A 24,435-nucleotide genomic window follows, 5' to 3' on the forward strand; every position below is an offset into this window, starting at 1 on the left:
TCACTCCTCCATTTTGTCCCTGATCACTTCAACGCCCGGCTATGCTGCAAACCCTTACAACTCCCAGTGACCTCTTCAAGGTGACACTGGCTGAGAATAAGCATTCAGTCTGTCAAAATATTTGTGACGTCACTTGTGACATACACATGGAAAATTAGGCTATAAAATGGTAAAAAGGTTCATAGGTGGTTCAGTCCTACAAATGAATTGCCTCTTTTATTCTATGACAGTTCATTTGCCAATGTACAGTATATGGATGGATTCTCAAAGGGTTAGAAAATTTTGCTGATGGAAAGTTTGCATATCTCTCAGATGCTACTCTAATTGAAAAAAAAAATGATTTATTTTTTAAAAGTGAAAAAAGTAAATATACCTTTAACACATTCAATATTAAACACTCACTTTTGGCTGTCACATAATGCCAGTCCTTGTAACAAGAGCAATGTCAAACAATGTCTTAAAGGGAAATACCATAATATTCTACTGGCTATGGGCAGTCCAATCAATATTTATCAACATGAATCACTACTGTATTTCCCAAAGCTAGAACAGACCGAACTGTCCTAGGACACAGGGATAGCTGTTTCAAAAGCAGACAATCATTGCTATTGCTCTTGAAATATCTTGGTTTGACTTTCTGCGGTGGTACACTTTTGTTTTTTCTTTGAGTGACTTTAAGTGATTCAAATATTCTGATATAGTATCAGATACTAATTAACTGATGAAAAAAAAAAATACATCAAAAACGTCATATCATTGTCAAAACCCACAATTGCTGCTCCATCATCTCTAAGAACATGTGGTATCAGTTGTCCTGTGTAGTTTAATTGGTACTGTAAGTACATTAATGTTACTCCAAGGTCCCATGTTCAAATCAGTTCATAATTAACAATTATGAACTGAGATGAAATGAGTGTATTTTGAATAACTATCAGAAAGTATATTTTTATTTTTTCTTGTGTGCAGAGGGTCCAAAGTAAAACCATGCGTACTGTAAGGTTCTGCCAAGAACCTCCAGAAAACTATTTTTCTTATCACCTATATACTAAACAGTTGTTAGGAAAGGTGTGTTGATCAGCATCAAAGGTTTTACATTTACTCAATAAATACTTCTCAGTCCAGAATGAGGCCGAGGTAGAATGTTAATTGAAAATCTCAACCATGGCAGCAAGCTCTGTCAACTGTCGAGGAACATAAACTCTCACTGACTTTGAATTTGAATCACACTAATGCTCACTTACCAAAAGTCTTTACTGGACCATCTGTGTCTTTTGGAAGACAGGAAGATTTTGAAGGGAGAGACGTGCAATGCAACTTAGCAACACGTGCTAATCTGTCCCTTAGGGACAGCACATGTCTGAACCCCAAATGCTCTAGTCGTTCCAGCAGCATCCCCTCTCTTCTCTTCCTGCATGCTGCACCAGGGGTGCTTGCTACGCCACATCTCTTCAGTCAGACGAGAGGGAATGTTTGGGAGCGAGGCCTCTGGAGGAAGGGTCCTGCAGGCCCAGCTGGCTAGCTTTCAGACTCAGCACCCACTTAGTCCACAAACTGCTCATACAGAATGAGATCTAAATGCAGTGGCAAAGACTGTTTCCTTGCTTGTACTATCACGCTCTTGCAAACACTTTTTGCTGCAGTTGTCTTGGTTTACTTACTATCTGACTCCCAAAAGACAGCTAGTATTCTTGTAATATATTATTTTGACAACCATAAAAATAATTTTCTTAAAGATAACTGAATGCAAAATGTGATTTGATTGATGGAGGACATTAATACTTAAACCGATGTGTTGCACAACATAATTCTTTGCTTTATAACTGTATCCTTATACATGTTATAATTAAGGGTTATTGAAGGCCTTCTGGAAGTAACATTATAGTAATATGGTCACTGTGACAATGACCAGATACATTTCATTAATGCAAGCCAGACACTAAACCGTTTATGTGTCCTCTATTAAAAGTAGTTGAGTTTAGATCCCTTCCCAAACTTGACAGCAAGGCCTGGCACATACAATAAAGAGACGGAGGAATTCCTTTCCGTTTTTAATCTTGCATGAGTCATCTCCTCTTCTGTACTTTGTCGTGTCATTCCTGACTAATGTGAAAAAAAAACAATGAAATGAAAAGTGTTTTTGTGTGTGTGTGTGTGTGTGTGCGTGTGTGTGTTTGTGTGTGTGCGTGTGTGACTCCTGTCCACATATAGCTGCTATTGTTGTCATGTGAAAATGCCTCAGGTAACATCGTGTGCTACTGCATTCCACAGACCGAGGTGAAAGCTTGAAGTATAAACATCAAGTCGGAAAAGACATGTAGCTGAGTACAGAGTGCGACCTGTCCGCTGGTCTAATATCTGGCCATTTGCCTGGATGGAAGTTCTAAATATTATGACACTTGATATGACTGAGCGTACCTGTTGGGTACATTCTAGCGGATCTGCACTGAGGCAAGGTGGCTTATGTCTCTGTGACACTTCTGTCCTTAAACCCCCTGTCTTTCTCTCCCCAAATGTTGTTTTTTCATAACTGCCACACACTGTAAACTGTTATGTAATTGACAGATAATATAGGGGTTGCCGATCTGCATTTATCGTAGTTGTGTGTATGTGTGTGTGTGTGTGTGTGTGTGTGAGAGAGAGAGAGAGAAATAGAGAGGGAGAGAACAGTGGGGTTGTTTTTGTGTATGAACTATTGGATTTTTATAAATGTGTGTGAGGTATACCACAACTCTCCACATCACCTTGAGCTATCACTTTTACTGCATTGGTAGTTGAGAGGAGACCAGTAACCTAGCAAGAAGATGAGACCATTTGGCTCTGTGAGAGAAAGAGATACATAGGAGAGAGAGAGAGAGAGAGAGAGAGAGAGAGAGAGGGAGACAGAGAGAGAGAGAGAGAGAGAGAGAGAGAAGGAGAGAGAGAGAGAACTCCTCATCATCTGTGTTACAAGTGTTGCACATGAGGCGTGGGGGGAGGCTGACTGTGTTTGCGATTAACACGCTCCCTCAGTTGGGTGTTCATTTCAATCTGCACTAAGATATCCTCAAGTCTGACCCCTTTGGATGAGGGTCACTTGCCAGAGGAGGATTTTTTTCAGCCTCTCTTTTTTTTTATACTTCCTTCTTGGGCAGAAGGCTGGTGTAATAGAAACCAGACACAAGTCAGAATGTGAGGCATTCACAGCAGCGAGACCTCACTTCTGCGTTGAGAAAACAGGATAAATAGAAAGGTTGCATTGCCTAGTCTAAAAACTTGTGTCAGCGTTTCTCATTTTTGCCAATTTGGAAGTAATTAATAAGACGGCAAGTGGCAGGACATTAGGATGGAAGTGGTATTCTGTGGATCAGACTGTGGGTGGGATATCTAGGGAGAGCAGAGGAGATATGGACAACCTTCAGGATGGGCAATGCATGTGCAACTTTTCCAGGTGGGTTGTTTCAGTTATTGACATTTGTTGGCAATTCCTGATGAAACATTGTGATGCGCGTTTCTATTCAGTTATTGTGTCTTATCATTGTAGTTGCATATTACATGTCGGTCAAATTCTGGACTGCTGACTGTTTGTAAGCTCCTGTGTTTGAATTAAGCCTGTTGAAATGTAACTTCATGCCATTGCAAAAGATGTTCAGATATAAATTGTCTGCTTTAAAATGCAAAGCAATTTAACCTTCATGCTTAGCAGCTCAAAGTCTAATTTTGGTCCAACTATATGATGTAAGTTTAATGATGTAACATACAGGCCTGCACTAGCACTAACACATATGATGAAGGTGGTGGTCTGAAAGAGGATGGTTGTTTTATGTCAGCAAAACCTAACTATTTGTGCATTTTTTTCCATGTACTTAAAGCATAATTATTATCATTGCTAATATTGCCGAACACTACGGAAGCCGAGAACGGCCGTGCTTGCAATTATTTTTTTAAATGTCGTTATCTTGAGATCAAATAGTTAAATAATCAACCCGTTATCAAGAGAAAACAAAATGTAATTTCCTCTTATTACTTATAATGAATCAGAGATCAGGAGTGCGCATAGATGGTGTCTTGACAACTGTAGCAACTGATTTAAGATGAAAATGTCAAGGAGTATCCATTACTGATCAACGCATCAGACTGTACTTCAATCAAGGTCTAACACAGGCAGAAATTGCATTGTGTCTTTCTGTTAGAGATAACATTCAGATCAGTCCTCGTCATTTAAGGAGAAGACTAGCAGTTATGAATCCTCCCCGACAGTCATGACAGTGATCTTGAAGGCTGAAATCAGGTGTCATCAAATGAACCAGACACTCATTTTCGAGTTCTCCATAATTATCCTGTGATCTTGAGAAAACAGAAGTCATTTTCTCGTGATAAATGATCTCGTTATCTCGAGAAAACGAGCTTTGTTATCTCCAGATAACAAAATAATTAACTCGTGATCTCGAGATAACGGCATTAACAAAATAATTGCAAGCACGGCCGTTGTCGGCTTCCGTAGAACACAGAGGTGAGTGAGCAATGAGTGTTGAAATATGTCAACTGAATTCAATTAAAATTGAAGTCAATTAAAATATGTTTACTCTCTAGTTTACACTCTGCTGTTTGCATTACTTTTCTATTAAGCAGTAACATTATTATTTGTTACAATTCAAAATCCTTGAATGGATACATCCATAAGATTAAAAAAATTAGGCAAAATATATTTTTGCACCTACTTATTATTCTGAGACAAGGTATATTTCTGAAATATTTAAATCCAAAAGAATATGATCACCCTAACCCATGTTTTTCCCTATTTCAACAAGATTTTAATGACAAATGTCTTTAACTCTCCTGCTTGAATAACTTTATTTATGTGACATGTTACAGACACTAAACACTGTCCTTTTGTGCAAATGTGGCCCCACCATATGATAATTTAATATATAACTTTACTGATTGTAAAAAGGCTTTTACATGTTTTGTCACGTGTAATAACATAGCTACTAACATAGCTAATGGTGCTCTCTGCGTGAAACAGTGTTGCCCTAAATCTTCTCAAAAATCTAACCTCTATTTCACCAGGCAAATCCCACTGAGGTTAAAAATCTCTTTTTCAAGGGAGACCTGGCCAACATGGCAGCAGCAAGGAAAGTCAGGACATCACATAATAATGATGCAATATAAGAAATATATGATGCAAAATTCGGAAATAGCAGGCAGACATCTCAAAGTCAGTCAAATGACGACTTATTCAAACTTCTGTGGAAACCTTTAGCGAGGCAGCCCTCCTGTCATGCCATCCCGGGGCGGACATGAGTTGCCCACCATAGATGCCATCTGTCTCCATGTGGCTGTACCCCTCCCCAGTGTCCTCAGTGCTGGATCTGGAGGGGAAGGCCTCGTGGCAGACCAACAAGCCTCTCCTGTTCACTCAGATGGCGGGGGAGATGGCACATCCCACGCCAGGGAACACAGTGCCACAGTCATGAGATCAACACGACCTCTGCTGCTCACTTCTGCCCCATGAATGAAGGCACAGAAGCACTAACACACTATCTCCTCACCGCCGCTTCACTTACCTCCGAACCCCAGCAGTGACTGTGAGGAGAGTACATAGCTCTAGTTTGCAAGAGAGGTCTTGATTGATTTTTGTTGACATTAAGGAGGCCACCTATTTGATTTCAGTCTATTTTTCTACACCTGTAATAGAAAATGTATTAAGTAAGTAATAAGTATCTTAACAGCTCCTCACTAAAGTCAGCATTGTTATCTTACAGGTTGAATAATTAGTTTGAAAACGTCTGCTCATTAAACTATATGTATGATGTTTTTGTTTTTTTTACAAAGTTTGGGACTGGCAAAGCAAAGACAGCACAGTTATTACATTGGACTGTGTTTTTTGGCAGGCAGAAATAACAAATAGCGATCAAAAGTCCGAGATAACCATAATTTCAGTTGCCTGTATTTTTATGTGGGCAAAATTTGCAAATGAAGTATGAATAAAGGTTCTATAAATTCTTTAAACTCTATAAAACCATTGCTGAATTGGTAGGATGATGTCAGTGGAGGAATTTGGTGTGTTTGTGGTATCATGTTAAGAACCCATGGCAAGACAAATATAGGCAAGAAATTGTGGGTGCTCTCACACCCTCTTTTCACCTGCCTCAATTCATCACACATCAGGCATCGCTGTTCTTGTTGTGTTGATGTTGTTGTTGTATTGCAGGCCTACTATAGTCTAAACAGTTTCAACAGCTGACATGTTCAGCAAACTGAGAAACCAAAGAGATTTCACTGAAAATCAGAGTACAAACACACAAACAGACCTTCACATTTGAGTTTCCTCCATATGGCTCTTACCCTCCTATCAGTCAGATGCTTCTATATCCTCTTTTTACCTGAGGACAAAGCAGAACCTGTTACTTTCCTTACAGAGTTAGACAATATCCTACTTGACAATACAACATTAAACCGCATGAATGTTTATAGTAAAAGCTTTTTAGTGGATTTAATGATTCCATGCAGAGACACAATCACCGCTTAGTCTGAGTTTATGCAATAGACCATGTGCTAATAGATAACCTCCTGGTTTTTATGTCATGTTTTTTCATGGCTGTCCCTTGACGTGAAGTGTTCAAGCACCAAGCACAGTATGTTTCTCAAGTGGCACTCTGAGTGGCCTTTTCATAAATGAAAAGAAGAAAGAAAATTTTCATCTGTCAGAATTATTCCCTATTATTATTATGTCACCCTCTTGGAGTGTTAAGCACTTTGGTTCACCCTCAGGACACTCTGGACTAGGAGGTGCAGCAAAGTGATAATGTTGGTAATAATGGTAACCAAATGGTACTCAGGGTAAACAACACGATTTGTTAGCAGGAGGGTTTATGCGTAGCTGAGTGATTTCTCTGTTTGAATGGAATCAGAATTATCTCCCTTATAAATGAAGCATCTTATTAAACACATCGGAAATGCTGCATGGTGTGTGTTGGGATGGGCTAGCAGGATTGAATGACATCACCCTAGTTGCTGACATGCTTTATCAACACAAGCCATTGTTTTGTCTTGGGCTGTGCAATCAACTCAACATGGATGTCATCTACGTCAACAAGTCCTACTGTGCAGATTTGTGTTCATAATATGGGTGCAGTTTGTTTTTGAGACATTCACAAAGTAAATGCGTCTCTCCTTCTTGCACTGCAAATACTACAGCTATGTAACTAAGGCAGTGGGAAAACAATTTCCGCATAAGATTACCTGTATATCCGTCATTTGTCATTTCAGTGTCTTTGTTTAGTTGTTTCTTTTTGAAAATTTGCATGTCCAGTTCCTTAGTGACCAGAGTGGATTTGTTATGGTTATACTGTAATAACTATACGATAACACAAACACAACACAAACATTTAAAATAAACAATACAAATTTTAACTTTATGGGTATGTTAATAGAGAATAAAGACAATAACAAAGGAGTAATATGGAGTAATATTCATTGTGATTGTTGGTAAGATATCACAAATAGTTCAAACTGAAAAAAAACTGACTCATGGCTTTGTCAAATCCTAATCAAGTCTTGATTAAGTCCTTAGGTCCTAATCAATTCTTTTTTTATCTTTACAGATTCTAGTTGAAAAGCTTGTAAGACCAACATGAGCTGGAGCTTTCTCACTCGTCTCCTGGAAGAAATCCACAACCACTCCACCTTTGTGGGGAAAGTGTGGCTGACGGTGCTCATCATCTTCCGCATTGTGCTCACGGCGGTCGGAGGCGAGTCCATCTACTCGGACGAGCAGACGAAGTTCACCTGCAACACCAAACAGCCGGGCTGTGACAACGTCTGCTACGATGCCTTTGCTCCCCTCTCGCACGTCCGCTTCTGGGTCTTCCAGATCATCATGATCTCCACCCCCTCCATCATGTACCTGGGCTATGCCATCCACAAAATAGCCCGTACCTCAGAGGAGGACCGCAGGAAGCACCACAGGCTCCGCAAGAAGCCGCCTCACGCCAGGTGGAGGGAGACCCACCATCTGGAGGACGTCTTAGAAGAGGAGGAGGACGATGATGCTGAGCCCATGATCTACGAGGATACACTGGAGGTGCAGGAGGCAAAACCTGAACCAGCAGCCAGCGCCTGCCGAGAACCACAAAAACACGATGGCCGCCGAAGAATTATGCAAGAGGGACTGATGAGAATCTACGTTCTTCAACTCATGTCACGAGCCATTTTTGAAATCAGCTTCCTTGCTGGCCAGTATCTCCTCTACGGTTTTCATGTCAACCCTTCATATGTATGCAACAGAGTCCCCTGTCCGCACAGAGTGGACTGTTTCATCTCTCGGCCCACAGAGAAAACAATCTTCCTCCTCATCATGTACGTGGTAAGCTGTCTCTGTCTAATCCTAAATGTGTGCGAGATGTTTCACTTGGGAATCGGCACGTTTCGGGACACGCTCCGCCAGAAGAGGAACCGGGGCCGACGGACGTCCTATGGCTACCCGTTCTCTCGTAACATTCCAGCCTCGCCTCCGGGGTACAACCTTGTCATGAAGTCAGACAAACCCAACAGAATCCCCAACAGCCTCATCACCCATGAGCAGAACATGGCCAACGTGGCCCAGGAGCAGCAGTGCACCAGCCCAGACGAGAACATCCCCTCCGATCTGGCCAGCTTACACCGCCACTTACGGGTCGCCCAGGAGCAGCTGGATATGGCCTTCCAAACATATAGCACCAAAAACAACCAGCAAACCTCCAGAACCAGTAGTCCTGTATCTGGAGGTACGATGGCAGAGCAGAATCGGGTCAACACAGTCCAGGAGAAACAAGGAGCCAGGCCAAAATCAGCCACAGAGAAAACTGCGACCATTGTAAAAAACGGAAAGACGTCTGTCTGGATCTAGAAATGAATGCCATATACTAAATAAATAGTAGAAACATTTCAGACTCCAGGACTACACTGTAAGACAACTGGAGGATGTGTGATGTGACATTGGACAACAAAACACATTATCAATCACACTGTGAGGTAGAGCTGATGGAGGACACACAAATCTACACGTGACATTGGAACAATATTTAGTAGTATTGGGGAAAAAGAAAACCTATAAGAAGAAATTACCAAATACAGTGCTATGAATCTTCTTTGTTACTGTAGTGTGTAATTTTGTGCTTACCATAGATTTGGGACATGGCTAACATATGCTTTACTTAGTTAAACATCTCTAATTCCAACTAAAATGTCAGACTCTAAACAGACTTTCAATGCTTGGAGCTATTTATTTGATCTACCCTTGACTGCTGTTGAACTGGATAATTTGAGGAAATGTATCTTTGAAAGTGTGTGATTGTGGCCTAAATCAAATTTTGAAAATGCAGTGCAAAACACTGTAAAATTGCACAATAACTTGTTCCTGAAGAATCATGATTGTTTGCAATATGGGCAGTCCTCAGTTCAACCAGAATACAGGGGACAAATAAAATTCACTGAAGATTTAATACGATATTTGGGAAAGATGCATGTGTAATATTTGAAGAAGTATTTTGGATGTAGTATGTGTGAGTGTTGCTGGAAGCAGATGACAAGTGAAATATTTTGAGGAAAATAGTGCAATGGGGTTGTGTCACTAGAGGCTCTTGTAGTAAAGATCTGCACTGTGGGATGATCTTAAGTCAGTAAGTGCAAAGCCTTTATCTGTTCCATACGTTTCAAAGCATTGCAGGGACATGTTTGAAGGGGAAAAGGTAAGTGAACTGTATTGAAAATTTGAATATTTGTAAACTAAATACTGATAGTTTCTGTAATCTGAAGCAGATAATGCATGCTTTACAAATGGGCACATACAGTATACATATAGGCTACAGTAGAAGACCCATCCTTAGTTATTCAATTAGCTCGACATTTATCTTATGTTTAGGCATGTTATGTCTTGAAGATGAGCATTTTATGTTTTCTGTCATTGAATCAGTATGTTTCTAAAAGTGGTTTCATAGTAACACTTAATCCTGCCTTCACTATTATCATATTCCAAAGTGCCTCAAACTTTTTAAGATTGTTCCAGTGTTTTATTCATGAAGAAATAAACTTATTTGAAACCTCTGGCATCTTGCTTTATGGTATTTTCTCTATTTTTCTCTCATTCGTTCTCTGTCACACACAGATGCAAGCCAGGCTGTGCAAGAGTAAATGCAAATTGAAATGCTTTTAATGCATAGGCTATGGTAATTTCTGACTCAGTTTGCTCAAATTTGAGTTTATAGGCTGATATAAATGCCACAGTATATCTGGCCTGGTGCTGTGGAGAAATATCTGGCCAAGCGAGACTAGACTTTGCCTAAAAGGACTGTCATCCGAGGTGTCAAAAACACCTTTGCCAAACTCTGAACACTTCACTTCCCAGTAAGTGTGCAGAAATATATATTTATTTATTTATTGTTCATTTATTTCATATATATATATATATATATATATATATATATATTTATTTTTTTTCTGTGTTCAAGAAAAACAGAAAAGTAGCTTCAGCAACATCACTATATGTAGAATGCATTCAATATAACTAGGGGTACATATCATAATATACACTAAAACCTTAACCATTTCCAGGCTGTCCAGGAAAGACCCATATTTATCAATTTCTCCTTTATTATTAGAACAGTGTAGGATAGCATTCATGTAGGCCTATAATTGTTCAATATCCTTAAGTAATATAATTAAGTTTTTTTAATCTGTAAACTTACATTTATGAAATTTGGCCATCAAGAGATAACATAAATATATCTTCTTGTTTCTATTAGAACATTTTCAATTGGCTAATAGCACAAAATGATTGCCCATGGTGTATCAATGCAATGTTGTGTTTGTGTGAATATCACAAGGTAGGCTAGGCTACAGTTTACATCAATCTCTCTCTATCTGTTTTTTAAGGTGTGGATGGCAGGATTATATTCATGAATTATTTCAAAGGAAATATCTTTGATCTTATTGACAAGTGAATATTTGTCAGGCAATATCCACACATTATTTCAATTTCTATCACTAATAAATTGATTCCAATAAGGCATAACATATAGTATAAAAACATGAAGTTGTTGGAATAAAGTGCACAGACCTCTGTTGTTTGTGGATTAGATGAAAAGCACACATTCTATGTTAGTGTGACAAAAACTCCTAACCCTAACCCTCATAACTAAGAGCGTGCGCAGCAAGAAGAGTGAGCAAAATAAAAACATTCTTGCTCGGTCACCCACGTGTTCCAATATTATCGAGCAATGCATTGTGGGACTTCAAAATGGAGTGTCTGCTGAGGAAGTCAAGTCCCGTGTCCTATCTTATGTAGCAGTGTCGTTATCGAGCGGAGTATCCACACAGTTGCTCCATTTATACACTCGTCCTAATGTATAATATGGGGGTTTTGTGTTTCGCCAAGGGAGCGTTTATTTACAGTAACCGGCTCGGTGTTTATGCGCGTCATGCTAGCAAATACACCGGTCGGTATTTCACCGTATGTTCACTCACTGGTGTTTCACATTCAGCTGGACTCCACATCAAGAAGAAGTACAGCCAGGAGGCGGGTAGAAACGCCCCGGGACAGTATGTGTGCTATAACCTTCCTCACAGGACCGTGTTCAAAATCCAAGGACAAGACACAAGTCCGTTTCTTCAAGGGATTATAACCAACGACATGGGTTTATTTGAAGAGCCTGAACACAGAGCCATGTATTCACACATGCTAAACGTGCAAGGAAGAACACTATATGACATCATGTTGTACAGGTACTGCACACTTGGTATTATTTTTTGAACAGTTGTGGGGTTTTTTACCCACGTTGTCAGCACTTTTTTTTAGTATAGTTAACTGTACAGTAAACATGTGGGTGTGGCCACTTACTTATCTATGTAATGCAGCTGCCATGCCATCATTACAGTGGCAGATGTCAGGGATGGAAAGGAGTGTGTGTACAGTTTGGCTCATAGCACATGCAGACTCTAATCTAAGCCAAATTAAAGGAGAAATCCACCATAAAACGGCTATTATAGTGATGTACCTTGGATTTCTGGGTCCATTTTGTTGTTTGGTGATGTATTTTTCTCATTTCCATGGATAACTTCCCATCATACCTCCCATTCAGTTAATGTTATTTATTCTTATGTATTTATTTTGTAGATGTAGCTAGGGTGAAAGGGTCTGGTCATTACCCAGAACCAGTGGTGTTTGAGCTGAGTGTTTGTTCAGCGATCTAAAACATCGATGGTAAACATCAGGTTTTGGTGTCAGTTCCTCACAATAAAAGAGCAAGGGCTTCTTTCTAGACTCACAATTTTGTGCCGGCGTTCAACAATCATACAGGGAGAAATCCATTGTAGAATATACAGAGATAATTTCTCCACCTACAATTGCAAATGTACAAAGCTAAAAATTATATTGTTATAATATCATATCCAAGAGTGTATCCAAGAGTGTATCTCTTGGATTTGGCCAAGTGTTTCCGGAAGTGGCCACCAGCACATAGTTGGCTACCAAGTTATATATGCTCATACACCCACCTTTGATTAAAAGCAGTAGGTTCACGCCCGTTCTCTGAGGGTTGTTCAAAGTCATTGTGGGAAACATAGGAAATCTGTAACTGAAGTAGAAGTAGATGAGGCAGGTTGAGGGAGAGTGGGTACACAAAAAAGTTAATTGCAACACACTGAACATCACAAATTGATGAAATCTAACTGTAAGAGTATCTGAGGGTGAATAAGGCTCTCACTTGCTGTATTTCCTTTCAGTCTGAAGGAAGCAGAGGCAGGGTGCGGTGTTCTCCTCGAGTGTGACAGCACGGTAAAGGACTCAATCTTGAGACACTTGAAGGTGTACAAGCTCCGCCGGAAAGTAACCTTAAGCCCCTGTCCAGAGCTCTCTGTGTGGGCGGTGCTCCCCCAGCAGAACACCCCAGGTCAAGAGGTGGGTAAACCTGAGATCTCCGCCCCAGAAAAAGCTCTGGTATGGGAGGCTGATCCTCGAACTGAAGCCATGGGCTGGAGATTGGTGCTGGACAGTCAAGTTGACCCCTTGGATATGATTGCATCGTGTCAGCAAGGTGACACAGAGGAGTATCATAGACATCGCTATGCAATAGGTAAGACCAATTAGTAGGTTAGAGTACATCTGTATTAGAAGAGGCATGTGGAGAGAAGTATGGTTTTGTATGCACTAGAGATGGGACGATATGCTTCTCTCATGATACGATTCTATGTGTGATATGGGGTTCACGATTCGATGCAACCACGATATAATGTAATAAACTAGAAGGGCACTCGGAGAGCGCAGACCTCCGCCAAGGTTCGTGCTATTATTGCTTGTTCGTGAGTCGGATCCAGATCCACTCTAAAATTTAATGGGTTCTTCATTGGCCCATGCTACACCCTTCCACGAAGTTTCATGAAAATTGGGCCAGTAGTTTTTCCGTAATCCTGCTAACAGACAAACAAACAAACAAACGGCACCGAAAACATAACCTCCTTGGCAGAGGTAATAAAGGTTCAATGACAACAAACAGACTGTGCAGAATTATGTTCATTTCTGAGCCACAAATCTTTCTAGCAATGGAACTGGCTTACTAGAATGTAAACAACAATTAAAAAATGTCATTACAAAGTGCAAATAATATGATTTTGTTGGAGAGCTTGTGAAATTGTGATGGGTCATCTCATTTGTGATTACCACAGCAGAATAAAATGTAGCTAATATCGCAATTAATTTTTCTGCCCCACAATGCGTATTGTCACATTTTTGTATTGCAATATATTGAATTTCGTGATATTGTCCCATTTCTAGTATGCACGTGCTTGGGAAATTTTGTGACATTTTTAAAACATTTTTGTCATTGCTGTCTAGGGCTTCCTGAGGGAGTGAAGGACCTTCCTCCTGGCGTGGCGCTCCCGCTAGAATCCAATCTCGTCTACATGCAGGGCATCAGCTTTAGCAAAGGCTGTTACATCGGCCAGGAGCTCACAGCCAGGACTCATCACACCGGGGTGGTGCGGAAACGCCTGATGCCAGTGCGCCTGTCAGCTCCAGTCGAAGACCTCGAGGAAGGAGCTTCGCTACACACGCAGTTGGGCAAGGCAGCTGGGAAACACAGGGCAGGAGTTGGAGAGCTCGGTCTGAGCCTAATCCGCATAGCTCACTCCAAAGAGGTGCTGGCGCTCAAATCGTCTGACGACACCACAGTAACACTCGAGGCCTCTGTGCCAGACTGGTGGCCTAAAGACTTAAAAACTAAGTGAAGAAGGCAATGTTTTATTGTTCCCAAAAATGTGACATGCATCACAAGTGACAGACTTCTAGTAGACAAGACCCTGAAGTATGTTACACTGTCATTGCCCTTCCTGCTGTTTGGCACTAATCCACATTTGAGAATGTTTTCCCATTTTTGCTTTTTTTTTTTTTTTTTTTTTTTGCAGTAACATTTTCTGTTACAGTGATTATTCCCAAATTTTAAATTAATATTTACCTCAGCATTATGTTAACAGATGTACTACGTAACTGTTCAACATGATATACATATATAGCTCTGTTGTTAAATAAATATGCAGAAACACAATCCAGAAACCCTTTTTTTTCCCATTTTATCTTTCAATTCAATTTCCACACATTCACAGCCACATTTGAGACTGCAATACATCTCAGACCAAATGTGCAGTATTACCTTTATCAACATCTAATTCACACCACACAAATTGGCACAGTTTTTATTCAAGCCATTGTCAGGTTAGGTTTACATCCCAGGGAGACTACTGAACATATTCTATTCCTGGTAAAGGAGATGCTGCCCTCTTGTGGACTGTATGGTGTCTCGAATTTGCTGCAACATGCTTTCAGGTTGTGAACTCAGTGTTGAATGATCGAGCCGCTTAAAGTCCTCATTGCAGAGAAGGCATTCGAGAATATGAGCCACTCTTTGTAGGTCAAAGGCAGCATGGTGAGGTCCAAGTGTGGCGAGGGTCTCTGAGAGATGCCTTGGGTAATCAGAGGAGTCCCCCGACGAGCACGAGCTCAGGAAAGACATGCGGTTGTCAGCAATGATTTTCAGGAACGAGGCAAATTCCCCATAGTCGATACCAGAGCAAGACTTCATGATGACCTGGGAAAGAAACACGCAAAACAATTATCTTACATAAACATAATACTGTATACACTCAAGATAAAAGCATATTTCTAGACAGCATGTAGACTATGCAGTCTTTTCCCTACAGTACCTGGCAGTGCTGATGCCATGAGTCCATGGTGTTTCTCCACTCCTCTATCTCTCTTTGGACAGAAGACAACTCGTTTTGAAGGAACTGCCACATGATGTCAACGTTGCAGCCATTCAGCCAGTTATGATTAATGGAGATGGTGTCCTCCTGCAAGACAGGGAAATAAGTCAGGATCATGATAAACTGTTCACATCAATAAAACACACTATTTTACATCCATAGAAAAAATCACATGTCCAATAGGGACGTGAATTCTGACATATGCCATAACATATGCATTTGGTAGATGATGTTATGTAAATTGTGGATGTAAATGTACACAGTCTATAGTATTCTGTCCAAGTTCACAAGAATATAATGTGCATTCTGTTTTAGGATGAATCTTAACTATGCATTTGATGTAATTTTGCTACCACCTATGAAGCAGTTCAAAATGGATCAAACATTACCCTTTTACTTGTTAATGAGAATTTGTCGGCTCTCCTGGAAGTTGATAACATTACCGTTACAGTTCTTACCAAATTATAAACTTGATGGTGCCAACCACTGGGCACGAAAATGATTTCACCCGCCTCTTGAATAATTTCAAGAGGCTGACAGGCTTCATTAGAGTGTGGGAAAAGGCCTCTGTCTCGAAGGTCAGATGAAGTTACATCATAAGCGAGGTTGCCATGAGTGTCTCGTAAAAAGTCCTCCTGGCCTGGGGGGTACAGGAGCCATTTCTTCCTGCCACAGATGTTTGCAGACCAACTGTAGGAGCGGAACACATCTGCATGGAACGGGGTCCTAGTGACAGGAAAGTGCATGTCATTGTACAAAGAAAGAAATAATGAGCTGGTGCACATTTCTACTGTGGGCTGTATTAACGCTGACTTTTTCATACCATGAGCCTTTGGGTCCCATGTAGACAAACCGATAGTCGTCCACTTCAAGTGTATCCCAGTATTCATTAAGCCAATCAGAGGAAAAGAACACTGGTGTGGTGTAAACATTGTGTTCTGGAAAGTCCCTGTAGTAAAAAAAACAAATCAATACTGTACATTACAGGTATATGCCTATACACAAAAACAAAAGTATTACAGTAATACAGTATTAATGTGAGACCTTGACATGTGCCAGTCTTTCAGATAGAGACATCCTTTAGGTGATGAGTGGCCATTCTGGATGTATTCCTTCCAGTAGTGTATGAATTCTTTAAAAGGCATAATTTGTTTGGGGTTTGCATTGTATTCCTTTGCATTGCAGTTTGCAACAGGAACTGGAGCCTCATCTGTAATGAACAAAAAAATGTACATGACAACATTCATTGCATGAATGCCATTCATCAGTTGCATGCATTGACAATAATGTGTGGTAGTTAATACATTAGTACTAAGCTTTACTTACCAAACTCTTGCAGCAGTTTCTGGAAATTAGGTTTCCCCTCCTCAGTCACCCATTGTTTTCTACACTTCCAGTCCTCAGTAAACCTTCTTGAAAACATACATGGGTGGTTGGGAAGTAAGTACTTCTTGAAGAATTTAGAATAGCTCAGCTCCTTGTCAATGTAGTCCACAAAATGTGAGGACCAAAACTGCTCATACGATTGTCTGGGTATTTTAACTAGGCTGCAGCAAGTGTGATATGATTCGCTGTCCATGATGATGGTAAACAAAACCTTGGCTAGCTAGTTAGCTAGCTAGCTGAGCTGTCACTGTCTGGGTAGCAAGAACTGTTGCTAAAAGCTAGCAGGCTAATTGATTTGAGATTCGATTATGCATCTCATTCCGCTTTTGTTGTCCAATTTTACGCTTATTCAAGCCCAAACACTAACGTTAGGCTAAAAATGCAATATTTATATTCTGACAACAGGTCGCTCCATACGATTTCATCGCGATGATTGCAGGGAAAATACAAGAACGATTGACATAATTTATAACGTTACTGTTTCTTCTATTTTACGCATATGACACCTGCCTATATTAACACTGTTACTTAATTAATACTAAAACTACAAATTATCTTATTTCCAATCCGTTTATCTTTACAAAACCTTAGTTTTTAGTCATTAACATTTGCTGGCATAATTTTCTAGTCGGACAGTAAATACTACTGTACACCCGCGACACGTCACTTCCGTGATAAACAATACTGTTTTGAGTGAGTAACATCACGCTCAGCCGAACAAGATAATGTACTCGAGTAATGTTGTGTGGGGCGGTTATGCTTTACTAGGGTGAAGTGATAACTGTTAAGAGGTTTCATAGCACTATAATGACGCACTCTTATAATTGTGGTCAGCCGGACAGTAAGCTGCTTCTTCACAACTGAAACTGACGGCTCAGCTGAGCTAATCTGCTGCCTGGATCCTTTATTATACTGTAAACAAAGTATGTTCAATAGCTAGACAGAGATGAGTCAATACAACAGATGAAATGTAACAGTGGCTGCATGTGGATGGTTAATGTTTAATCCCGGAGCTGATTTGTCCCTCTCCTAGGTGAGTGCATCTCTAACTCCTTCCAAAATGAGCCGGGACGTTCCCATCCACAGCTGGCCTGGCTCCTACTACATCAACAGTGAGAAACGATGGGAGAACGGCACCCTGTCCCTCACCAGAACCACGCTGCGCTTCACCTCTGACCAGAGCAAGGAGAGTCTAGCCAGCTTCCGCCTCTCCCGGATCATGGAGATCAAGATGGAGTCGTCCAGCTTCATCTTCAGCACCCTCACGGTGCTCGAACAGGGCAATGTGAAGCACTGGTTTGGTTCACTGAAGCCCAACAGGGTGGTGGTTTACAACGTCTTGGAGCATTTCTGGAGAGAGCGCCTTCTGTCTCCCTCCACCGAGGCGCAGGGGGCCGAGTCCCAGCCGTCCAAAGGCAGAGAGCTGATCAACCTGGTGGCCGGGGCCCAGAGACGACTGGAGGACACGGGCAGAGTCCTCAGCCACCAGGGAGAGCAGTTTGACAACATGATGCAGGGGCTGGAAAAGATTGACTCCGATCTGGGCGTGGCTGACAAGTACTTACCTAAATATGTCCAGACTGGATGCCATTTTGAACACATTTTGTTTGGAATATATGTTCTTAATTCATGTTTTGTCTTTATGTAGCTGTATAGTTTTGCCTAAATGTTTTGTTAGCTGCTAAAACCTCATAGCTGCAATACAAAATACACCTAATCTAATAGTGGTGACCTGATCCCTGTCTACTCTGTCTGCAGACTTCTGTCAGAACTGGAGTCTCCTCCCTGGTGGCCGTTTGGTAAACTCCCCTGGAGAGCTCAGCAGGAGGCCAAGGCCGAGGATGCTGCAAGAGCTGCCGCCGGCGCCGCTGGGAAGGGCTCAGGAAGGAACAAGGTGATCGCCAGCGTCCCGGCCGTGGTGTCCAAAGGCGGGGACTCAGACTTGAAGCCCGGATGCTTGTTGGTGCTGGTGTCCTCGCTGGAAGTGCGAGACACAACCTACCAGCTCCTTCACCGCTTCGAACGGAACGAGGTGGACGAGATCAGGGTGCACAACCCGTACGAGATCAGCGTTAGGCAGAGGTTTATCGGGAAGCCAGATATATGCTACCGGCTCCTGTCCGCCAAGATGCCAGAGGCGATGTCAGTGATGGAGATGCAGTACAAAAAGAAGGTGGAGTACACCAGCGAATACACCGCCTTCAAGACGACTCCAGCCTCATCTCCGTGTGACACAGAGGGTTCAGTTTGGAATCAAGGTAAGGAACATAGATATTACAACAAAGGCACTGTGCTGTTTCCTTGTTGTGTAATTAATGCACTGCACCATATTATGAATTTGACCACCAAGTGGCAGTAAAGCTCCATGTTTCTACCTCTGCATTTTTTTTTTTTCAGTGTGCAACCACGTGTAAAAACATTTCAAGCACATGACTTTTGCGCAAGCATCTAGGTGTGTTTCCTTGAAAGAAATGCATTTTGATAAGAGTCAATTCACCCTAAAGGCCCCGGTTGCTGTACTTTGAGTTTACTGTCTGGCCTCCTCATAAACAACAGATGCACTCTGCACTTTCCTCCCCCCCCATCTCCGCTCATGGAGTCAGGTTTGCTGCAGAGGTGCCAAGATACTGAACTCCCAGTGGAGGTCCCAGCAGGGGAGCTGTCCCAGTTGCAGGTGCATGTTCTCCAGCCATCTGTCAGTCAGGCTGAGGCCCAGGAACTCAAACAGGTGAGGTCCATGGCTCCCACTGCCCGTGTCGATGTATGACTTGCACTGTTGATACATTTAGATTTGTTCATATTTGTATGTACAAGGCAGGTAATACAAATGTTATGTCTACGGGCGACAAATTGCTCGACACTTGCCTCAGTTTGTGTTGTGGCTGTCTGTTACTGTAAATTATCCTATAGTTTCAATAACACATATTTTGACGGTTAGTTGTTTTATGAAGTGTAGAACTGATGTCATTACAATAAGTTTGAGAAAATAAGCTCTGTTCCATGTGAAAATGAAAAAAAAAAACAGTGAATGTTATAGAGAACGTTATTTCCAGTCCAAACCACAATTCAGCATAATGATTTTTATTTTTCATCCTGTATGTTTTAAATGTTAGTTGGTGAGACCACAAACCAAAGTCTGTATTGGGTTTAAGAGAGGGAAAGAGACATGGTCAGTTAGTTGGTCAGACTGTACAAAGTCTTTCCATTCAGAAGCTTGTAACATTGAGCAGGGTTAGAGGCATGGTCTATGGTGGCAAGACTATACAGTGACGCAGATTCTCACAATATTTTTTTGTTTAGCACACCAGTACAGGTTGCTTAGAGCAAGATACTTTGTGCAAAACCTTTTCAGTATACAACTTTCTTCATTAGACCATGGTTACATAAACATCACATATTTAGTTTGAATCTTGACTACAGTAGTTAATGCCAATATTTCCTTACTAGGACTAACTGGGGCCAAGACTATATCATACAGACCTATAAAACCTATCTTGAATGAGGCATTGTAGGCACTTTTTAACTGATACTTAGTTAATTATTGTACATTATAACAATGTCAACATATTTTTTTCGTTCGTTCGTTCGATCGTTTTTGTCTATATAATCATTTATCAAACAAATTCATCATAGCAGTGACAGTGCTGGGTCAGTCATGCAGTTTTGCTTGTCTATTGTTTCTATATCAATGCTGTATTGTCTGTTGCTGATAAGCTGTAATAGTTCAAACTTCAAAGGCTACCAATTTTGACTTAATGTTACACTTTTGCACACACCCTACTCTTAATGTAATTCATGTCAAGATTAGAATCTACAGTCAGGCAAGTTGTAGAGAGGCTCTCACAGTTTAACGTCCTGCCCTAAGTGCTTTAGCAAATATCCCCCTTTGTCCAAGTATATTCAAATGAGGATTATCGTTTGAAGTTGGAAATTCCTAGTCGTTAACAATTTCCTAGAAACTGCTTCACTCATAAGTCTGATAAAGCCTTTTTTTTTTTAAATCTCATTTATTTGTGTATTAATTCACAGTCCTTAAAGTTCTTCGAAATTACCCCACTCATGCGCATGACACAGGCATTTTTAGCTCATATATTTTTATATTAAATCTAGCCTAAATGTTTAATTTTGGGGGTTTCTACATGACTTAAGTCCTCTAGCCGTTGTATAAGCAGCAGCTAAAAATAGTCATTTTTAGTGTTTTTTCTATGACACACCAGAACTCCTGTAAATGTAACTGCTGGGCATGATTCAGTCATATTATCCCAGTTTAAATTGTAAAGTTACAAAGTTGGGAGATTGAGTACAGTTGTTCTTCGGTGCGTATTGACATACTATCTGTTTTCTAACTGCTGTCTGGAGCAGTTCCTGTGCTCAGCTGCAATGTCCGCGTTTACTCGCCAGTGAAAACTGACATAATGTCAATGTGTGTGTGTGAGCATGTGTAGGATAACATAATATTAGTTTAGAAACCACGGTGGTGGGGTTTGGAGTGAGTGTTTATTAGGTTTTGCTTGGCACATCTTGATGTATTTAAGTTGTTCCATCAACCATAACATACACAGTTGTTGGACCATGCAGATGTAGTTGCAGTATTCCTTGAACCCGGTGAAAGTAGAAAACAAACGTTATTGTCCGTCTGATATCAATGAGCCCAGCAGACGGGCCAAGACCTCTCTCCTCAAACATATTCTCAAGTATCATACACTTGAAATCATAACCATCATATACCTGCCACATGAGTAGCCGCTATTGCATCATTGGTCGGTGTTGAATTGTAATGTTGCCGTCTTGTCTGCAGACATTTAGCAGCTGCTCATTGTCTGTGGCCAAGGCAGGGGGAGAGAACTGTGAATAGAATGACTTCTCACTCTTTTCTACTCCTCTCTCTCTATCCCATTGGCGCACTCCCTTTTCTAACTCACTGACCCCATCTTTACACCTCTCCACACATGGTCCACAAGCACCAGGTCCACACTCCCAACTGCTCCCCCATACTCTGTAGATTTCCATATTGAATCTCCTCTTCTTTTATTTGTGGCCTGCTCCTTGTTTGTCCAAGTTCACTGAGGGCCGGTGTGCAAGTACTCAAATTAATGATGTATAGTTTGTCATGCTCTTTTTATGTGTGTATGTGTGTGCGCTTGTTTGCTTGTGTGTTTGTTTGTGTGTGTGTGTTTGTTTGTGTGTGTCTGGGCCCAGATGCTGATGCAGCTGAAGAACCTGGCTCTGGAGGCGGAGACGGAGCTGGAGCGCCAAGACGAGGCTCTGGACGTCCTGACCAGCTCCACGGACCAGGCCACCATGCACATAGACAAGCACACCTGCCGCATGAAAAGATTGCTCTAGCTCAGACAATCCAACAGACGCGCGCGGTCAACATGTCACTCCTGAGAAATGCACTGTAAGTTTATTCCTTCTCCTTATGGGATTGGTAGAATTTCAGAACATTACAGTAATAATCCGCAACATTTTCATGTACATAAATGTCCGTTCTGCTGCCCTCTATCGCTGATTGATATAACGCAGTAGTGATTCAACTGTTACCCAGTTCATGAAAGCTTTGACATTTCTTACATTTGCTGTTCGGAACACCCGCTGCTGGGTAGGTCTTTTCCGGGACAAATCCCCTGGCGTACAGGAAGTGATGCGTTTCACATTTCCGGCAGCAGTAACAGTGGTTTGTTTTGAATAAATACAACAACTTGTAGTTATCATCAAATAACTAGATGATAGCTACTAGATTGCCCTCACACAAGCGGAAAATGTTAATATTCCAAGAGATGTAAGCTGGGAAGGTTCTCTGTTAAAGTGAATTTGCAAGTAATAGACTGATAGATTAAGTTTGCCAATGCCATTAACATCCCAGTTTCTGATTCATTTTATTTAATTTCTCTCCTAATGCTTCTCTCTCTCAGGTCCACAGCTCCCAGGTGTCAGTTATCCCTCCTGGACACAGTTTCCCTATGGCTTGAAGTGTTGCATGTCTCAATATTGCTGCTGTGTATTGCATCAAATGGAAATGTCCTATCGTTATCAGTGTAGAGGGAGAGATTGAAAATGTGCAACTAAGTCCTGGGACTCTTTAAAAACACAGAACACAATACACCCATTTTCTCTGTCCTTAATTATTTAAAAGTAAATACTATATGGTAAATGGTCCAAATGTATATGTATTGCTAGAGATTGATACCTCCAACATGGTTGGTGTTGTTATAAATCTGTATTATCTGTAAAGGACTTGCACATATATTGTAATTCTGTAATTTTACTGTGGTCTGTTATGATTGTGAACTTGTAATGAACTGTTAGTTAAACTTGAAATATCTGTAACTTGTTTTACATTAATGACCTGGGTGCTGCATCCTGAGTCTTGTTCTTTTTGCTGATGATACCAACCTTACCTTGACACATAAAACTTCTCTTACTGCTGAAGGAAAGAATAATCTGCAAATGGTTACAGCTAAGCAAATTATCTTTCATATAAAAAAAATACAACTTAATTTTTATAGCAAAAAACAAGAAATGCAGCAAAACAAATGCCCATTTATCTACTGGAAAATATTTAGTTTACCTTTCATCAGCCAGATTCCTAGAAGTAATGATTGATGAAACATATATACTTTGTTTGCAGTAAAAGGTTGAAGTCTCAAATTATCATCAGATTAGATGAGAAAATCATCAAGATTAGTGGTTTGGTCTTTTAACACTATTATAGTTTGATTTACGCTTACCCGATATATTGCTTGTTCTACCAATCTCCTCAGGATCCATATTTTAGAGAATAGATAAGAGGTTTGTTAGATGAGCCTCTTTGAGTAGCAGGACCGAATGATTATTCAGCACCACCCTTTTGTCAACTTAATATCGACGACATAAATATACGTATATCAAATCTGTATTTTATTTTCAAATACATAAGTCAACCAGAATCCCTTCCCATGTCCTTCAAAATTTCATACATACAAATTCATACAACACTAGCTGCACCTTCCTAAGTATTTTACTAGTCACCATCAGTTCTACATAAGATATAGAGGATCTCAACCGTGGAAAGTTAGATTCACATTGACAATGAAACTATCTCCCTCAGCTTTTTCATATATAGTCTTAGAACCTGTGTGATGAACCAAATCGCTTGAAATCTTGCCTCAGTAACTCAACATACACATTCTCTTTCTCTCCCTACTTGTCTACTATTGCAAGCACACACACACACACACACACACACTCACACTCATTACCACACTGACTTCCCCCTAGGATTTAATTTCCTGTGTTACGGCTATTTTAACTTTATTTTAGCTCCCTTGGCACTTTATGGATCTTATTGTTATTCTATTGTTTCTACCATGCTGTGTCCTGACCTGTTGTCACTTAGATTCTGTTATCCAGTCCGTTTGTGTCTTTGTTTATTATTTTGACTTTGTGTCTTTGTTTTGAGATGTTGACATTTTATCTCACCTGCACAAATTAATAATTGCATCTCCTGTTTGTGTTTTATGTTTTTTACCACTGCAATTTTTCCTATTTGATTCTCTGTTTACTCACGTTTTACTGTACCATTTTTGAATGCCTCATTAATAAATAAATTGATGAACGATAATATCATCGGCACACTACATCCCTGTACTTTAAGTCATTTGAAGGTATTTTGTTTGACCTCTGTTTTGCTAACACTGACATGAAAAATGTGTTATTGCCTCAACATCTTCATCGAGAGGCAATAGGCAACACCCGTCATAACAAGGCTCCCATGTGACAAATTGTCATAGAGAATAT

The 24,435-nt window shown here is 40.6% G+C and overlaps 5 protein-coding genes across 5 annotated transcripts in view; 3 read left to right on the top strand and 2 right to left on the bottom strand.

Moving 5' to 3' along the window:
* higd1a (HIG1 hypoxia inducible domain family, member 1A) overlaps positions 1 to 24,435 on the bottom strand; it is a 102,492-nt gene that overhangs the window by 62,299 nt on the left and 15,758 nt on the right. The gene's annotated exons all lie outside the window — the stretch shown is intronic.
* On the top strand, positions 7,613 to 8,866 carry gjc2 (gap junction protein gamma 2). Its single transcript, XM_071521421.1, has one exon. It carries the CDS (start codon positions 7,613 to 7,615, stop codon positions 8,864 to 8,866), a length of 1,254 nt encoding a protein of 417 aa, XP_071377522.1.
* iba57 (iron-sulfur cluster assembly factor IBA57) lies at positions 11,270 to 14,552 on the top strand. The gene is made up of 3 exons (XM_071521436.1): positions 11,270 to 11,739; positions 12,739 to 13,088; positions 13,847 to 14,552. The coding sequence occupies exons 1-3, from the start codon at positions 11,360 to 11,362 to the stop codon at positions 14,236 to 14,238; spliced, it is 1,122 nt and encodes a 373-aa protein (XP_071377537.1). The 5' UTR covers positions 11,270 to 11,359; the 3' UTR covers positions 14,239 to 14,552.
* jmjd4 (jumonji domain containing 4) lies at positions 14,580 to 17,256 on the bottom strand. Its single transcript, XM_071521437.1, has 6 exons — positions 16,597 to 17,256; positions 16,315 to 16,480; positions 16,094 to 16,219; positions 15,729 to 15,996; positions 15,211 to 15,357; positions 14,580 to 15,095 (listed from the first exon to the last, which is right to left on the bottom strand). Exons 1-6 carry the CDS (start codon positions 16,847 to 16,849, stop codon positions 14,760 to 14,762), a joined length of 1,296 nt encoding a protein of 431 aa, XP_071377538.1. The 5' UTR covers positions 16,850 to 17,256; the 3' UTR covers positions 14,580 to 14,759.
* On the top strand, positions 17,360 to 24,226 carry snap47 (synaptosome associated protein 47). Its single transcript, XM_071521444.1, has 6 exons — positions 17,360 to 17,579; positions 17,690 to 18,213; positions 18,415 to 18,914; positions 19,260 to 19,384; positions 21,856 to 22,057; positions 22,572 to 24,226. The coding sequence occupies exons 2-5, from the start codon at positions 17,717 to 17,719 to the stop codon at positions 22,000 to 22,002; spliced, it is 1,269 nt and encodes a 422-aa protein (XP_071377545.1). The 5' UTR covers positions 17,360 to 17,579; positions 17,690 to 17,716; the 3' UTR covers positions 22,003 to 22,057; positions 22,572 to 24,226.

This window comes from Centroberyx affinis, unplaced genomic scaffold (genome assembly GCF_046629955.1).
Source record: "Centroberyx affinis isolate AG114_WGS23_722 - 3 ecotype Tasmania unplaced genomic scaffold, CSIRO-AGI_Caff_v1 ptg000888l_1, whole genome shotgun sequence".
Classification (NCBI taxonomy): domain Eukaryota; kingdom Metazoa; phylum Chordata; class Actinopteri; order Beryciformes; family Berycidae; genus Centroberyx; species Centroberyx affinis.

Coding starts and splice junctions, on each gene's coding strand:
- gjc2 (XM_071521421.1), top strand. CDS start 7,613: ATGAGCTGGAGCTTTCTCACTCGTCTCCTGGAAGAAATCCACAACCAC.
- iba57 (XM_071521436.1), top strand. CDS start 11,360: ATGTATAATATGGGGGTTTTGTGTTTCGCCAAGGGAGCGTTTATTTAC. Junction 11,740..12,738: donor TATGACATCATGTTGTACAG/GTACTGCACACT, acceptor ATTTCCTTTCAG/TCTGAAGGAAGCAGAGGCAG. Junction 13,089..13,846: donor TAGACATCGCTATGCAATAG/GTAAGACCAATT, acceptor ATTGCTGTCTAG/GGCTTCCTGAGGGAGTGAAG.
- jmjd4 (XM_071521437.1), bottom strand. CDS start 16,849: ATGGACAGCGAATCATATCACACTTGCTGCAGCCTAGTTAAAATACCC. Junction 16,220..16,314: donor AAAGACTGGCACATGTCAAG/GTCTCACATTAA, acceptor TTTTTACTACAG/GGACTTTCCAGAACACAATG. Junction 15,358..15,728: donor ACCATCAAGTTTATAATTTG/GTAAGAACTGTA, acceptor CCTGTCTTGCAG/GAGGACACCATCTCCATTAA.
- snap47 (XM_071521444.1), top strand. CDS start 17,717: ATGAGCCGGGACGTTCCCATCCACAGCTGGCCTGGCTCCTACTACATC. Junction 18,214..18,414: donor GATCTGGGCGTGGCTGACAA/GTACTTACCTAA, acceptor CTCTGTCTGCAG/ACTTCTGTCAGAACTGGAGT. Junction 19,385..21,855: donor AGGCCCAGGAACTCAAACAG/GTGAGGTCCATG, acceptor GTCTGGGCCCAG/ATGCTGATGCAGCTGAAGAA.